At 40.4% G+C, this 18,301-nt stretch overlaps 1 protein-coding gene across 3 annotated transcripts in view; it reads left to right on the forward strand.

Moving 5' to 3' along the window:
* The window catches only part of ITK (IL2 inducible T cell kinase), a 32,431-nt gene that overhangs the window by 2,053 nt on the left and 12,077 nt on the right, over positions 1 to 18,301 (forward strand). For 2 of the 3 annotated variants that reach the window (XM_083488393.1, XM_083488392.1), the window contains 6 exons: positions 11,716 to 11,820; positions 12,641 to 12,722; positions 13,800 to 13,928; positions 16,618 to 16,658; positions 17,778 to 17,929; positions 18,220 to 18,285. In XM_083488393.1, the coding sequence (XP_083344519.1) occupies positions 11,716 to 11,820; positions 12,641 to 12,722; positions 13,800 to 13,928; positions 16,618 to 16,658; positions 17,778 to 17,929; positions 18,220 to 18,285 (575 nt within the window). Of the gene's footprint in view, positions 1 to 1,380; positions 1,647 to 11,715; positions 11,821 to 12,640; positions 12,723 to 13,799; positions 13,929 to 16,617; positions 16,659 to 17,777; positions 17,930 to 18,219; positions 18,286 to 18,301 lie in introns of those variants that run through there. The other variant, XM_083488391.1, reaches the window with a different exon arrangement.

Consider the following 18,301-nt stretch of genomic DNA (forward strand, 5'->3'; position numbering starts at 1 on the left):
GGCAAACAGCACTCTTTGCAGTGATTTAGGTGTGAGAAATAACAAGGGAAGGGATAAAAAAAACCTCATTCAGGATTCTGCTTCTCAGAGCAAATTAGTAACACCCTTTGGCTGCTTTGAAATAGAGTGCTGTTGTGCTCATGTACTGTGTGTCGGCTTCCTGTGGTTATCTGGTCGGCCACTGTGTGAACTAGATGGACTTTGGTTTGATCTAACGAGGGCTCATTGTATGTACTTATTAACAGTTCAATTCAATACATTTCTGCTCAGAAGTAAAGGCCATTGAATTCAATTGAACTTATTCCTAGGAAATTTTGTATAGTATTATAGCCCTAATTACAAATCTCCCATGTCATGTAATTTTTAAATTTAATTGTTTCATCATTGCAGTGCATATATATATATATATATATATATAAAATCTAAAAACAGACACATATTCTCACAGGTGATTTCACGGTTGCCAGGAACAGTATCTTTCAGTTATCAAATGTCTGATGAACAGAAATATTTTTAAATTCCTCCTGAAGTTAATAATGAGGGAGAGAGATGCTCCTCACCTGGGCAGGCATCCTATGAATGGGGAACCACTTCCAAGAAGGCCCTGTCATGGGTCAGTGCCATAATCCAGTGATAAAATACAATATGCAATAAGGGTACCTATATATCAAACACAATCAGCAATAAGATTATGATGATGATTTATATACAGCCATAATGGCTTCTAAGCAGTTTACAAGCAAAAATCCATTTAAAATACGTAATAACTATACATATGAAAAAATTCCATCAAAACATTTAAAAAATGTATTTCAAATAAAATAACATAAACATAGAACAATTAGCAATAATGCTTTAGAACTGGCTATATATCTGTTTTGACCTTTTTCAAATATGTCCCATTTAGTCTTAAGCTCTTGGGAAAGGTTTTCTAAACAATCTTCTTTGGGGAGATATTGAGAAGTTAGGTCATACCTGATACAATAAATTAATAAATCTCAGATGACAGCAAGACATGCAACTTTAAAGGGCTTTCTGTGGAAACATCAGACCTATCAATTACTTAAATAGCAGGTGTGGACTTCATCAGACCTAACGTTCGTGCTTTACACATTCATTCCTTTATTATTATTGTGTTTATTAGGTAAATTGTAAGCGACTGTCTCTTGGCTTTTTTTTTAATCCGGTGCCTGATTTACCTTTCCATTTTCTTTTTCTTATTCATTCCCACCTCCCTTTCTATGAGCATATAAAATAATATAGTGTGCACTTTTCAGGTGACAGTGTATGAAAGGATGTGGTTATGGTTTTTACATCAGAAAGGAAGCTAGCTGAGCAGCACTGCCTGAATGACAGATGGAAAGATAAGCACCTACGCTGCTTTTTGCATCCACTTTTGTGAAAGACAACAGTGTCTATCACATGAACTCTCTTTCCCAGGCTTATGGGCTCTGGTATTGGGGCAGGTGTCTTTCCATCCTGGAAGGACCCCCATTACTTGACGAACAATGAACAACGGTGTTCTTCTTGAAGAAGAGCTGATCAAAAAGTCCCAGCAAAAGAGAAGGACGTCTCCCTCCAATTTTAAAGTACGATTCTTCGTTTTGACAAAATCAAGGCTGGCGTATTTTGAGCATCGTCTTGGGGTATGTGTGTTGTCTCCCATATCTTTTTCAGAGCATCTTATCAAAGGATAATGAAGGGGTAGGGAGAAACTGAGTGAATGAGGTAATCTGGGGCTAGCTTATGCGATAGTGGCTTTCCCAGCGATTGTGTTTGCTTTATGTTTGAGCAAAATTGTCCTATGTGTAAACCATGCATTCTTATTTTATTTTAGGGTTCTGAATAAAGATATGATAGTGCTTGTTCCTTTCCAGGAGAACTGTTTCAAGGCATTCACAACTGATTTAAAAAGCATTGTTTGCCGCATTGTATGCCATTGTAAGTTTATAGACGCCAAGAAGGCGGACAGCTTGATGTAGATACGAGAATGTTGATTCTCAGTGGTTTGAGGGTTCTAGAGCAGCCTTTTAACTGCAAGCTGAAACGTTTATCAGGGCCTTTTATCTTCTGTGGCTTTGAAAAAACGGAAATGGAGCCAAGTCCTGCAGAGCCCTAAGGACACCAGTCTTACTTACACACAAAACACAAACACTACCCCATCATTTAAGTATCACCCAGATCTGTTCCTTGAACACCACACAAAGTCTCATTGTCCAGACAGAACTATTGTTTCAGGAATTAGGATGTCCTTGGAAAGAATTGATATGGCTTGCTAAAATACCACAGTGGGACTAAGTAACAGCTAGCCTGTAGTTACAGCTTCTGCTATTGGGGGTCCCATTGGTCACCCCCTGCCCCTGCATGGCTTTTGTCATCTGCTAAAAAGCTGCTTGCTTTCTAAGGAGTTTGCTGATCATTGTTGCAGTTTATTGAAATCGAATGGTTGTTTTCTCTCTGTGTTGTTGGAAAAGCTTTGATCAACATTGTAGGTGGATAGTTCAGACCCAATGTTCAGGCTCAGGTTGCTAGGATTTTGTTGGCATATATACCACAGGTGCTTGAAGTTGCCTGTTATATTTCCAGCTGGAAAAAAATCTTTCCCTAACTTTTGCAGTCTTTTTGTCTGCTCTCATCCCTCAAATGCTACAGACCACACCTAGAGACCAGGTCACCAGTGCAGTAACTGGAGTTGTGTGCGGATAACATGGTAATAGAGGAAACAGGCAAGAAGAGGAACTACATTTCTCTTCTTTCATATGGTACTGATGGTGTTGATTAGGCAACACCTAGGGTCCAGGGTAGGAGAGGACAATAGGTAGGATGCTCTCGTGTCATTATTAATCAGTTTGTTTGGTTCTTGAGATGGCAGATCCAAGATGGAGAAATTATTAAAGAGCTTACAGAATAACAAGTGCCTCTTCCTGGGAGGTGATAGCAGCATTGTTGCTTTCTTCTTTCATTGCTGTTAAAAGGGCAGGATATCTGAATTAGGATTCCCCTACACAGATTTTAGATTTAGGTTAACTATGCAGTGGAAGACTAAAACTTACTCTGTTTAGCACCACTAATTTTGATAGGACTCAGTTGGTGCTAGGGATCATAGAAGTGTAGAGTTGGAAGAGGCCACAAGTGTCATCTAGCCCAACCCTCTGCAGTGTAGGAATCTTTTGCTCAATGTGGGACTTGGAAGTTATGTTAGAGAATTCTGTCGGAAATGGAAACGGGAGCAGAGGTTGCCACAGCCTTCCTGTTCGTCATAGGTCAGGAATAGAAACCACACAAGAGAAGATGGGCAGTATTCACTGTTGTCATTTTCCCCCCTTTTAATCTGCAAATGTTATAACTAATTGTGTTATTTTCTGCATTGCTTTTGATGTTTCCCTTCTACTGAAATGTATTGAAATTAGGTCAAATTTGGCCATAGTGGATAGCGAGACAAACAATGTAGGTTTTAGCAGAAGCTTCTGTAGTGGAACAGAAACAACGCTGATTACAACAAGGACAGGACTACCGGTAGATGAAAATTGGTGCCTCCTTGCATCCTTAGTTGATGCAAGCCTGTGTGCATATAGCATAGAAAAAAGTAGGAAATGGATAAGAAAAAGTAGAATCTTCCATCAAGGACCTGAAAGGAGCACATCTCTGAAAATTATGTACATACTGTACATAATCTAAATTTGGATGGAGGTAGATTCCTGCCAACCTAGCAGTTCGAAAGCACGTCAAAGTACAAGTAGATAAACAGGTACCGCTCCGGCGGGAAGGTAAACAGCATTTCCATGCGCTGCTCTGGTTCGCCAGAAGCGGCTTAGTCATGCTGGCCACATGACCCGGAAGCTGTACACTGGCTCCCTTGGCCAATAAAGCGAGATGAGTGCCGCAATCCCAGAGTCATTCACGACTGGACCTAATGGTCAGGGGTCCCTTTACCTTTACCTAGATTCCTAGAACCAAAACAGATGAGACATAGAAGAATACGAGATCAGATTTTCCAATTAAGTTTAACTTAAAAGCAACCAAAAGGGGGGGCCTAATAGGATTATGGAAGCAGAACTGGGAGGGAGAAGGGTTTTCCACCCTCAACCCTTTCTCCAATCAACATCCCCTATTATGGTATTATCGCATAGTAGAAAACATCCAATGCTTTTTCCTTTACAGTTCTAATAGCAGCTTCAGAAGAGAGAGTGATTTATAGTTGAATCATATTTCATAGTAAATGCATTTTTAAAAGTGTGCATAAACTTGTTTAGTTTTGAAGAAAATGCACATAGGAGGGCCCTGCTCTGGAACATATTACTGTTCCAGATTAGAGTCTGTACAGATTTTCCTAACAGAAATATCTTTCCAGAGGCTTTCCCCCCCTCCAAATTACTCTTTGCTGGTAAACTGTACTAGGGTGGGGTGTGGGTGTTGAAGCACACACTGCCCCAACATTATTTCTGCTCTAATCCAATACAGATGCCTCTCCTGGTCATAGATCTCCTGCATATTGTCTAATCTGGCCCTTAATCCCTGGTAATCTGAAACTATGTTTTGCATTTGATCTTGTTATATATCTCATGACCTAAGAATTTATTTTAACCCAACATTTAGGCTGCAATCCTAGGCACGCTTACCTGGGAGTTAGACCCATTGAATACAGTGGGATTTACTACCCATTATCTATGAACATAAGGACACTTACCGACTTTTTAACACTAGTTTTGTGGTATAATTTAAGGCCATGGAATAAATGGGGATGACTGGCACAGTAAATCCTTTTTTAAAAAAATCAACAGGCATTTTAAGTGTGTTTTTCTGATTTGATGCTCTATCCCTGTTGTGCACCACTTAGAAATGATGGTATTAAGCTAATAAAATACATAATTAAATATCAATATAATAGTCTTTTATTAACATACATAGCCTGATCCTGCACTATAAAGTGCACTTCTAAACATATTTGCTGGGGAAGACGCCTTGTGCTCCATTGAACTTCTTGTATGTAAACATGTTTAGGATTACACTGTTAGAATATAATTTACAAAACACTAGATGTGTTGTTGTTTTTAAGAATAAAAAAAGGCAGAATAGGGGTAATTTTCATCAGGATTGCAGCATGCAGGCGTAGGGTGTTCGATGAAAATTCCCACTTATTTTAGTGTGAGAGAAGGACCACTAGTGCAGAGGGTTTTTTGGTTGGGATAATGGCTGGTGAGGGAAGATGCTGCTGTCCTAAATGCAGATGTTCCTCCCTAATATATGCTATTAAAATAAGAAAGCAGGGTGGCTGCTGCCTTTAGATAATGGGTAGGCAAACTAAGGCCCGGGAGCCAGATCTGGCTCAATTGTCTTCTAAATCCGGTCCTGGAATCAGCATGTTTTTACATGAGTAGAATGTGTGCTTTTGTTTAAAATGCATCTCTGGGTTATTTGTGGGGCATAGGAATTCGTTCATTTTTTCTTTCTTTCCAAAATATAGTCCAGCCTCCCACAAGGTCTGAGGGACAGTGGACCAGCCCCCTGCTGAAAAAGTTTGCTGACCCCTGCTTTAGATGCTGTTCTGCTTGCCGGGCTTCACGCAGACACCTGGTTGGCCACTGTGGGAACAAGATGCTGGGCTAGATGGGACATTGGCTTGATCAGCAGGCTCATCTTACGCTCTTATGGACAGTCTTACTGTCTATTTTGACCCTTAATCTTCGAATAACCTGTAGCAAAACACAGATTTTAATAGAGCCCAATAGCAGCCTTTGGCAAATGAAATCTTTTGTGGGCCTATTTCTCAGCTCTGCTGAAAGAGCAACACTGCTGCCTTAACACACTGTGTTTCTTAAATAAATTATCTTTTCTAATAGAGTAACTACGTGTACATTGCATGTTGTTCTGGGGCAGTTATGTGATTCTGGGGCAGTGGAGGTTTTGTTTGTTCTACAGTGGTACCTTGGGTTACATACGCTTCAGGTTACAGACTCCTCTAACCCAGAAATATTACCTTGGGTTAAGAACTTTGCTTCAGGATGAGAACAGAAATTGTGCTCCAGCGGCGTGGCAGCAGCAGGAGGCCCCATTAGCTAAAGTGGTGCTTCAGGTTAAGAACAGTTTCAGGTTAAGTACGGACCTCCGGAATTAATTAAGTACTTAACCCGAGGTACCACTGTACGTGGTTCCATTCTTTTTTTGGGGGGTGGATACTTTGTTTCTCTCCTACACTAAGACTGCAATTTTAAGAGGAAGACTGGCATGATGGAGGGAGCGAGGGGCCTCTTAACTTGCTCTTCTTGTGACATTTTCCCACTGCAAAATGTCCACACCCCAGCCACCCTCAGCTGATAAGACAGCTTCGCTAATGGACAGATTCTTGTTGTCAGTCAGACTGTTGGCATACGCACGGTTAGGAATGCATACGTCAGTACAGTATATGTGAAATCAGACTGTTAGGGAAAAAAGAGAGAGTTTTGTCTGCAGCAGCAATTTGCATGTTATAATAGGGACACGGATTACAAGACACTGGTGGATTTATGCAGGGCGGCAATCTCGAAAACACATATCTATTATGCACGCTTTACTTCATGGTAAGATGGCCCCTCATTGTGTACTGTATAGTGAAATTTAGAAGACACAGATCCTTATTGTTGCTAGATTTTCTGAGGTTCATTCTTCCCCTGGTGTATGTACAAACCTTTCATTAATGTTAATGGCAATTATGCACTAAACACGAGAGGAGAAAGAGCTTTCTGTTCCAGGGATGAGAAATAGAGTTTTAAAAGTCATAGCAAAGCTTGCATTTAAGAAGACCACAGCTTTGCAGTTAGAAAGAACGTAGCTCTTATTTCTCCTAATAGCAACATATTTCGCCAGTTTTTCTTCTCTTTTTTAAAAAAAAGCGGACTACAAAATCAATACAATGCCATGGATGGTTTCAGTGGCTGGGAGCTTGGTTGTTAAAATATTCTGAAGTTTCTTGGTTCTCAATGGAGAGCGTTGTGGCAGACAGCACAAAAATATGTATATTTAGAAATTTAGTCCATTGCATCCACTGTGGTTCTCCCTGCCTCTCTGAATAGCAAGCATCTCTCCAGGCTTCAGCCACTTGGTCAGCCAGGAGTGTGAACCTTTGATGAAATCTATTGGATGTTTCATTGAAATGGTTTTACTGTGTTAGAAGTCTTTTGCCAGCACAATGCTTTGAGATAGCAACAGCTGCAGTGTAAAGTAGAATGTAAAACAGCATAGTATTGCTGCAGAGACAATAATGAACAAAGCTGACAGTCAAGAGACACAGAGCTGCACCTGAAACAGCTATTTATTGCCGATATTGAACAAAGCCACCTTGCCCTGTGTCTTTTGTAGGTTTAGCTGCCGTAAGAGACTCAGAGCTGCTGTTTCTCCAGGTCTTTTTCCTCTCTCTTCCTCATAAATGCATACGACAAAAAAACACAACTTCATTACATATCGTGATAATGTCCAAAGTGCATTCCACCCCGCCACTCAATGATTTGGGGCAGAGACCCTCCAAGCCTCATGGCATTTGCAACATGTTTATTTGTATTGTTTTATTTAATAACATTTCCCTAGTTTATTTAAAACATTTAAAATTCCAAAGTGGTTTACAGCACATAAACACTGATAGAATAAAACAATCAATTCAATTCAAATAAAGACCTGGTCTCAGATATTAAGCAGAGCAAGAGGTCTCTTTAACAATATTATCTGAATAGTTATTATTTCAGTTTCTCTAAATATCAAAAGTCTTAGAGTACAATATTTTTGTACAGTGCCATTGCATCTGTATGTAGGTTGTATTTGTATTTGTTAACAATGATGAAAACCGTGTGTGTGTGTGTGTATTATAGTCAATGCAGGATCTTCCACAATAGGCGGACAATTCCATGCACAGAGAGTTTCTTATAGTTTCTGGAGTCTATTTTGATATATAACTCACACATTTCTGTATTTTCCTTCCTTTCACCAAACCCCTGCTGTTAGTTATGCTTCCTCAATTCCCAAAAAGCCAATTTCATTTTATTTGCTTTTCCTTGATTTTCAAAAAAGGCATATAGATGTCCCCTTGTATTGTTTTGTATATCTTTCCTCTTGTGCTGTTTCCTTCAGTGAAGTCTGTATGGACCCAGTAACAATGCATAACTTGTGCTGTTTGTCTCTTGAACCTTGATGCACATAGATCAAGAATAATTTAAAGTGCAATTGTACTTTGAAAAGTGACTATGTAAAAAGGCCTCTTGCTGTTCAAAGGCCTTCTCCCAGTGTGCATTCTGATTCATAACTGCTGGTTTAAGTGACAATGATAATTGTTTTCTCCTTTTTGTTCTGTTAGCTCTGGAGATTGAATCAAGGAAGCAGTGGCAGCAGTGCCGGGTGTGTGTGTCTCTTTGTGAGCATTACTAAAGGATTGCATTATTCATTTCCATCAGTTTATGCCTGTATGAATCTATGTTCACATTGGGTCAAGATTCTCAATGTCTGAGGCAGGTTTCCCCAGTGAAGTAACTAGATGAGATGTGCCCTTTAATCCCTAATGCAATCTGAACACCAACCTTCCTCAAGGGGAAATGTTATTCCCATGTTGATTGCCAGTTTGTTTCCAGGCCCTTGGTGTTCACACTGGTGTTTAAAGCCCTAAATAACTTCAGATTTCTGAAATGCTGCCTCCATCCCAACCGACCCCCCCCTCAAGTGTTAAGATAGGCAGAGGGAGGGCACTTGTCATAGTTCCACCACCTACTTTACAAGGGATAATCCTCTATTTGAAGGGCCATTAGTCCTCTGTTTGGAAGACCTTTCTGTTTGAAGGCCTGTCTGGTCCAAGTGTGGTTTAAAGATAAAGAACCTTAAGAAGGGAGAGCAAGGGGGACCTTAATGTCACCCATCAACAATTAACACCTGAGAGTCAGTGACAAGCAGAACCAATTCTAGTTCTGTCCCAATCCTCCTCCCTGCTGATTTCTACAAGGGCCACCCTGTGACTAAGGAGGAGGGCAATATCAGGCAGTGCCGTCCTCCAGGCTGGTTGCATTCTGCTTAATATCGGTTGAACGTTAGCATTACATAGCGATTTAGGCAAAAGCTGTTTTAATCCTCACGTGTGAAATCACCACAGGAGTACTGACTGATTTAGAATGCCATATTTTTAATAAAACATTTAATATGGTCATTAGGTGGTGTGGGCGCTAACAGGGTTAGCATGCCCACTTTTTTTGCTTCACCAGAGTTAAGGTAGGCTTGAACAGACCTTGCCTACGCCTGTTAATAAGAGATGTTCACATTAAGTGGTGTGTGCAGCAGAATCCTAATTGTTGTGAGCCTCCTCAAGCTCTGCCAGACTGTTTCTCCAAGGTTACTTATGCCCAAATGTGATTTTACTGCATTTCGTGTGTATGTATTATACAGCTTCATTGTATGCAGTGCATGCTAGTAACATGCAGGTGTTGTTTTGCTTCCTTTGTTTCACTAAGCGGTGTTTCACATACAGTGTGTGCATTGTGGGTTTTCCGTGCTAAAACCACTGTGTGAAAGAGACGAAAAGCCTTTGCTGCTCAAATCCGCTCCCGCTTTGCGTTGTTTTTGAGGCTCTGAAAAAGGAGATAAGTATTAGATCCTAGAGTGCCCTAGCACCTGATGCCAAGACATGTTGCTCTAGTCCTTAGCCCAGGGTATGTCAAGAATGGGACCAGGGCAATATTTCCAATCACAACACCATTCAGGTGCTGTACGGAAATAGGAACAGGGTGCCTGGATGCAACTCACAGCTTCTTGTTAATTTCAGGGTCATGGCAGAATTCACAGACACCTGCAGATTATTTCTGTCAAGTCTTTTGCAGAAAGCAGCTCAGTTGCCCATGTTTCCCACTGCCAAGATGGCTGCAGCACAAAATAATTGATGCCATTTAAGTGAGTGCATTGTTCAAAATACAAAAGCAAGTCTCCATATAATCAGAAAATAACACTGACTGTGAAGGTTGCTATTTGGATTTGCAAAATGCTGGTCTGTTTCCTCCTTGTGTCCAAAAGGTCTTGCTGCTTCTCTGTATCGGGTGCAATGGTTCAGTTCACACATGGTGTTAAATGAGGGTTTAGCATTACAAAGGAGGAAAGTGGAGCTTCACTGCGGCTTGTCCACATTACTGGCAAATACAGCCGGTGTGTCTTCAAGGAACACTGGGCAGCTGATCATTGGAGTTGATTGCAACATTGTAGGAATGTAGGTGTTTGCTACATTGTAGGAGTGCTACTGAAATTGCTTCCCCTGGAAATGTGAAATACCATTAATATGTGCAGATTTTGTTCAATTTTGTTCAGTAAACTAGTATCTATTTCTTAAGCTTTGAAATTAGAACTTGAAATTGGAGGGATATTGTTCTTCAAAATTGACATTAATTACATCCCCTTCCTAATTTTCCTGAATGCATTATGCTGCTGAATGTCAGTACGTACCTCACAACTACTAATATATATTTCCCTGCAGTGAATTATTTTTGTAAGCTATGAAGGTTTGTGATAGGTTATGGGAGGGAAATGAGAATAGTAAGTGACAAAATGGAGATGGGGACAGGTGTCATGAAAATGATGGGATACATTATTTTTTAATTTATTTGAAAATGAATATTTAAATCTAGTTTTTCAAGATAGGTTACAAAAGAGAGCTATAAAACAAAAATAAAACAGATCAAAAACATTAGATATAAAAGCAATTATAGTAACAGTAAAAATACAAAAATTCAAACTTTTTTAAAAAATTGTCTAAAACATGGCTCTCTGGGCAACCCAATCCGATGGGTGGCATATAAATAATAAGATTATGATTATTAAGCAAGCCTACAGAGTGGCAGGGATATGTAGAGAAGGACCTCTGGTGCCAGACGTCACAAACAGGTAGGTTCCTGTGGAAGGCAGTGATCACTTAGGTGCAAGTGTGAGACGTTTTTATGCAGCTGGAGATTAAAATCAGTTTGAATTGCACTCACAAATGAACAGGAAGCGACTGCAAGATATGATCTGACTGACCAGGTCAGCAATCTTGTTGCTGAAATTGTTTTCAAAGACGGAGCCACATATAACGTACAAAAGTAGTCAAATCTGGGTGTGGATGACAGGATATGGATAACATCTGTCTAGAAGAGGCTGTAGCATGTTCCTGGAGTGGTATAATGCATCTGAGCATGTGCAGATGGCACCATATAATATCTATAGGGAAAGTGTGCGTAGAAATGAATATATTGAAAACAAAATACAAAAATGTGTTATTTTAGGGATAAATGTGTACATTAGTCGAAACTGCATACAATAATATGTTTAATAAGAGTAATCTTTATATTTTCCATTCAAACTAGCATGTTAGGAAGAAGATTTTAGGCAAATGAGTTATACTTTGTAGAATCAATTGTCCTGGAATCTCTGCCTAAAAAGGAAAATGCAAGATGAAATGATTATATTGATCAGAAAATAAAGCAATTGCATGTTTGGAAGATTGATTTAATATTTCTTTCTATCTCTTTTTGCATTCTCTCTCTTTTATTGGTTCTAAAAATTGTAACATAGATAAGTTTTTTCCTTGATTTTTTCCAATGTGCTTTTCAGACATGAAGGAATAACCAAGACTTGGTCCTGTAATGTTAACAGTAGAACAGGCACTGCCTACTTCGCAACATAACCCTTTAGAAAAATTACAGACACAAACTGAATCCGTGTTGTTGTTTTTATCTTTTTTTGTAGAAAAAAAGAATTCTAAAAGGCTCAATTGAACTATCGAAGATTAAGTGTGTAGAAATTGTGAAAAGTGATATAACAATTCCATGTCACTATAAATACCCTTTCCAGGTAAGTGAAAGTTTGTGACTCTGGGCCAGCTGTCCTATCAGACAGAGTGTTGAAGCCACATCAGGCATGAAAGGGTAGCAAGTATTTAGATACTTAATTCATTTTTGCTTCCAGAGAGGAGCAAAAGAGGTGGTGTTTTCTACTTTAGATGACAAATAGCTTTACTTGCCTTAAATTGCCTTTCACCTTGACTTTGCCTGGGGTGGGGGGCGATTGGCTAAGCCTCAGGAAGCAAGGTGTCTTCTTGGTCCAACCCTCTCAGTTCCATAACCTAAGCTGGGCTAAATCAATCAGTTTGACAAGTACCAGAGTCAGAGAGACTTTTCTGTAGCAGGCTAACAGTGCCCAGACTGTGGAGCTTCTTCCCTGAGGGGAAATGTTAAGCCTCAATGTTTCACTTTTAAACGTATCTGGGAAATGTTTATTTTCCTATTTCTTAACTGCACAAGAACGAATTTGGGTATCTGGAGGGAAATTCAGCATTAGGAAAAACTCAGTTGGCTTTCCTCTTCTAAAAGACAATTCCTAACCCTTTCGGCAGCAGTTAGCTTTGGAACTACATGCAGATTAGAGTAACATGGGTGATTTATTTGAGTCATGCAACTGGAGATAATTTGGCAAATAATTGAATTATTTATTTCTGCTACAGATATATAGATAGATGATAGATAGATAGATAGATAGATAGATAGATAGATAGATGATAGATAGATAGATATCCATGCCATATTTTGACTTTTAAAGAGTACTTATGTCAGAAGTAGGTTATTTTCCTATTTGGCCTGGAATTTATTCTATGCACCTTTTTTTCATGTTGTAGATTTTTCATGACAACTATCTGCTGTACGTCTTTGCTCCCAGCCAAGCGAGCTGTCAGAAATGGGTGCTGGCTCTGAAAGAAGGTAACTGATCACAGTGTAATCTCTCAGGTCAATAAATATTCCAAGAGCAGGATCAAAACACTAGAGTTGTAGCATAAACTTTAATGACTCAGAGCCCACTTCAACCACTTTCACATGTGCTGCCAATACTGCATGTCTGCTATTGAGTTCCTTTTGAGTGCAATCGTCCTGTTGAGTTCCATGGGATTTACTCCCCAGTAAAGTATGAGCTCAACTGCTGCCTGAAATGCTTATAAGCCTCTCTCCTGCTGTCAGCATACATATATGAAAAACAGAAATGCTGCTTTAAATACCTTTGTATAATATTTTTTTGATTGATTGATTGATTGATGGGCATGCACGAAGGCAATTTCTGCTTCAGCTCGTATGCTGTCTTTGTGTCACTTTTGAGCTGAATTGTGAGTTGCTGGCACTCTGGACTGAACCATTTCAGACTGCAAATGAGGGGTCATATCTTTTTGTTTGTCTCCCAGTGTGGGCAAAAGCACCGAAGCTTCCTTCACATAGTAAATACGTAAACACAACAGCAACAATGTTTTAGCATTCCCCCATATGCTTGGGACTATCACTGAAATGGTATAAAAATACCTATAGTAAATAATCTTCTGTCCATGCTAGGGACTTTTGACATAGGGAAACTGATTATTATTATTTTGAAAAATGCAACAACCACGATCCCCACATTGGTAATTTAAAATAGTGCAGTCTGGAATCTATTGCTTCACTCCATGTAACATAACTGTTACATATTCAGTAATCCAGCTGTATTTCTTTTGGAAATTTGGCCTAGCCAAAGAAGAGAAAGCATTGTATCTTCTGGCTGGCCACTTCCAATTGTAGCCCACAATGATGGGATTGACCAGATGTGCCCCTCTGCATGTGGAATGTAATTTTCAGCTACACTGAGCCTTCTGTCACACCTTCTCCTTCCCAGTCACTGGCAGTTTATATGGGAGGTACTGTAACAGCATTTTTCATCAGAACGCCACGTAACGATAAAGATTGTTATCCATTGTCAAGATGGATAGGCTGGGGAAATTTGACACAATCTTAATTTTTCCATCCAACTTTTTCCAGAAACTAGGAACAACAACAATTTGGTGGCAAAGTTTCACCCAAATTTCTGGATAGATGGGAGATGGAGATGTTGCGCTCAGGGAGAAAAACTGGCAACAGGCTGTGTGGAGTATGTTCCAGCCAATACTGGTATGTAATTCATTCCAAGTGTCCTCATCCCTCCTGAATCAGTACTGGATTGATGATTTACCCTGATGTACGATGCTCTAATTTAGATGAGATATCAAGCAAGGACCTGGTCACCTTTGACAGTTGATATCCCATGACATTTCTGAGGAAAGAGAGAAAAATGTTCAGTGCTCCCTTGTGTTTAATTAAGTCTTCGCTCACACACATAAAGCTTATTGCAAGCTGACTGTTATTTGGTTTGACTCACTCACTCGAGTGATCTATTCATGCTATTGTTTGAACCCCTGGCATAGGGGTTGTCCTTGGCACTAGAGGTCCACAGCCTCAGTGTTGCCCATCTGCAAAATGGCTACATGTTATACAGAATGTCTTCTGAATCCTTTGTTCTTTAATAATTAGCTGCATGGTTGTATGCTATGTATAGTATGCAGCTGGCTTTGGCTGCTTGAGTTCTACTTGCAGTTTTATTTATTGTTTACGACAATAAATAAAGGTTTCCCTCTTCATTTTGATGGCTTTAGAACAAAGATGGGAACCTCAGGCCCTGGGGCCAATAGCCCTTACACCTATTTGTCTGGCCCTCAGGACTCCCCCCAGGCCACCCCCCTCACTGGCCCTGCTCTACACCCTCCTTTAGCCTGGCTTGAATGACTTCCTGAACTGTGATATCTCTCGTTTGCATGGATGGAAAGATGGGTAGTAGTGTGTGGAAACCTCTGACGTGTGTGGCTGCTGGAATGCAGCCTATTGTACAAAAGGAAGAGTCATAGAACTCTAGATTTGGAAGGGACCACAAAGGTCATCTAGTCCAACCCCTGCAATGCAGGAATGTTTTGCCCAATGTGGGGCTTGAACCCACGACCCTGAGATTAAGATACTGATTGTCCTGCCCACTTTTCCCTCTAGCCCTTCTGGAGGAAAAGCAACCCTTGGGCTGAAAAAAACTTTCCCTTCCCTTGTGTTAGACAGATCAGTGATTACCCTGGTATTAACCAGTGTTAGGGTATTTGTAAGCATGTGGAATAGCCATGTCTCTGAAGTATACAGAGCATTTTCCATGGGGATTACTCCACCCTCTCTTTGCTGGATCCACTGTACATCACAGCTCCTGCTCCTTTACCGCTAAATTCCCTGCTGTATAAAGCTCTGCCTAGTTACTGCTGGGCTGTCCAATGGGAAGCAACAAGCTCCATCCCTTGGCGTTGATACCCAGTTGGACCTGGTGGAGCCAAGAAGTGAGGCAAGGAAGTGTTAAGGCTTAACACTTCTTGGGCTCACTTGTTATCCAAGGGCCTTCTGGCGGTTCCCTCACTGCGAGATGTGAGGTTACAGGGAACCAGGCAGAGGGCCTTCTCAGTAGTGGCGCCTGCCCTGTGGAACACCCTCCCATCAGATGTCAAGGAAAAAAGCAACTATCTGGCTTTTAGAAGACATCTGAAAGCAACCCTGTTTAGGGAAGTTTTTAATGTTTGATGTTTTATCATGTTTTTAATATTCTGTTGGGAGCCACCCAGAGTGGCTGGGGAAACCCAGCCAGATGGGCTGGGTATAAATAATAGTTGTTGTTGTTGTTGTTTGTTGTTATCAATGTTCACCCAGCTGCAATAGTTTTATCTTTCAGGTGTTGGCAACCTTGGTAAGTGGGCAATGTGCTTCATACAGCAATGCTCATGTTTAATGTAACTTCATAACAGCACTGTATAAATGTATGACTGCCATTGTAGGGAATGGAAACTCAGTCCAAAAGTGGGGAGAATAGTGAATGCCATTAAAATTTATAGTTTTGGGAGTGGTTAATATGAACCTCAGAGATAGAACTTGCAGGTTTGCTTTGGGCCGGTTCAAATGAAGGTTTTTCTATAATATGATTGTAAGAATGTACTACTTCAGGTCTGCTTGCCTGAAGCCTCTGGCTGTGTGGTTAATTAACCATTATTCCCCATGCCCAGTCTCTGAGCCACTGCAAAGTGTGGTGAGAGTTGCTTCATTTCATGAACAGAAACTGCAGAGCAACCAACTCTCCGTGTGAAAACAGAGCCACCCTGTGGCTGTTTGAATTTGCCCAGATTTGTAGGATTATGATAGTTCTTTCTACTTTCAGAGGAGGTTTGAAAAAGGGCAACCACCCCCTGTGAGGAAAGGTTGCAGTGTTTGTGGCTGTTTTGCTTAGAGAGAAGGCGAGTAACAGGCGGCAGGACGGAAGTTTATAAAATTGTACATGGTACAGAGAAAATGGATAGATCAAAGTTTTTCATCCTCTCTCATAACACTAGGAATGGACATCCAAAGAAGTTGAATGTTAAAAGATTCAGAACAGATAAAAGAAACCACTGCTTCACACATTGCTTAGCTAAACTATGGAGCTTTCTCCCACAGGAGGCAGGGATGGCCACCAACTTGGATGGCTTTTAAAGAGGGTTAAATTCATGGAGAACAAGGTTAACAGCAACTACTAGCCACTTTGGCTATGATCTGCCTCCACAGTCAGAGGCATTATACCTCTGAATACCAGTTTCTGGGAACTGCAGGTGAGTAGGGCATCCCACAGGCATCTGGTTGGTCACTGTAAGAACAGGATGTTGGACAAGGTGGGCCTTTGGCCTGATCCAGCAGGCTTGTCTTTTGTTCTTTATGCTTTGTTCTAAACATGAATCATATTGTTGGTAAGCGTTTCTTTTTCCTTTTCTAGTCTCCAAGAAACCTCTTCCCCCAACTCCAGAGGATAACTGGGTGAGCGTAAAGAAATGGCACAGGCATAGTGATGAAGTGCAACGTTGTTAAAATTCAAATATGTTCAGATATTTCTATAATATTTGCATGTATCCAAAGGAGCACCTATATATCTATATCATCTGTATATCTATCATCTATCTATATCTATCATCTATCTATCTATCTATCTATCTATCTATCTATCTATCTATCTATCTATCATCTATCAGTACTTTTCCATCTATAAAACGCCCCCATGTATAAGGACCCCCCCTCTATTTGGGGGGACTCGGTTTTAAGAAAATGAGAGGAGATGGCCCAAAGTTGTTGAGCTTCTCCCCCCCCCCCCCAGCTGTGGGCAGAAAACACTCCTCAGATCATTTACTGCTTGCTGCAGCATCGAGGAAAGTTGCGCTCCCGCCAACCGGCTGGCTGGCAGGTGCGCTGCTTCTCCCCACCCCCATGCTACTACCCATGTATTGGACGACCCTCAAAAAACCCTCGTCTAATACACGGAAAAATACAGTATGTGCTTGTCTTGTTATCATTTTTAAATAGTAACTTTTGTTATGTCTTTGTAGAAATATAGTAAGGGTCCTGAATTGGGTATATATCTTCTTCCCATCTATAGCTTTGAAGTGCAGTATTTCATAGTTTGGGATTTAAGTACTGTATGCAGTTCTTTCAAATCTACAAATCATGCATATGTGCAGAAGATTGTTGTGTGTCTCCAGTGCATGTATGATGTAACGTGAGTCGCAGGCATTTTAATATACTTATTGTTTTCATATGCTTAATCTGGGCAATCTTTCCATCCTAAAATGGGAATGGAAAGATCGTGAGTATCTGACACATTGACTGGGTTCACACATGAAGTCCAACTTTGGTTTATCTATCTGCAAACTAACCGCCAGCTGTAACCAAGGTTTGCCCTACAGTTTACAGCTTGTGCTTTGCCTGAGAGAACTAAATCATGAGTCTTATGTCAGTGTAGTGCAGCAGCAAAAAGACAGAGGAGGAGTGAAGTGGCCACAGTCTTTTCTTCCAGAGCCCACACATGCAAGTAGGTATTTCTTGTAGTTAATTTTGCATATTTAATATGGCTCATTCGAGATTTTTTTTGTTTTTTCTGTACAGAGATTATTTGCAGAGTCCAAGGAATCCCCAGTAATAGCCATTTATGACTACAGTGCACAGAATCCTCAGGAGCTGGAATTACGGTGCAACGAAGAATACCATGTTATTGATAACTCTGAGGTCCACTGGTGGTTGGTTCAGGATAGAAATGGGTAGGTAGGCCATTTGCTTGGAGTTTCTCTTCTATTTTTAATTGCAGACACAGAATTAATAGCCACACAGCTTTCTCAGACTGTACTGCTTCCTGCTCAGATTGATGGTTACTGGACTCCATCTATAAATATAGTTTGGAAGCTTATCCTCTATTACCAGTAATAGCCCTTTCTAGAAGAGAGTTTAAAAGGCATCGTGCTATTATAAAACATTTTAATTCATGTATACTTCGGGTGAAAGATGCCTGGGTTTCTAGTGTACTAATATTAGAGCATTCTGTTTTTAACAGGCATGAAGGATATGTACCAAGCAGCTACGTGGTTGAAAAATCACCAGAAAATCTGCAAATATATGAGTAAGATTGTTTTTCC

Source organism: Podarcis liolepis (assembly GCF_965112155.1).
Source record: "Podarcis liolepis genome assembly, chromosome: 2".
Taxonomy (NCBI): Eukaryota; Metazoa; Chordata; class Lepidosauria; order Squamata; family Lacertidae; genus Podarcis; species Podarcis liolepis.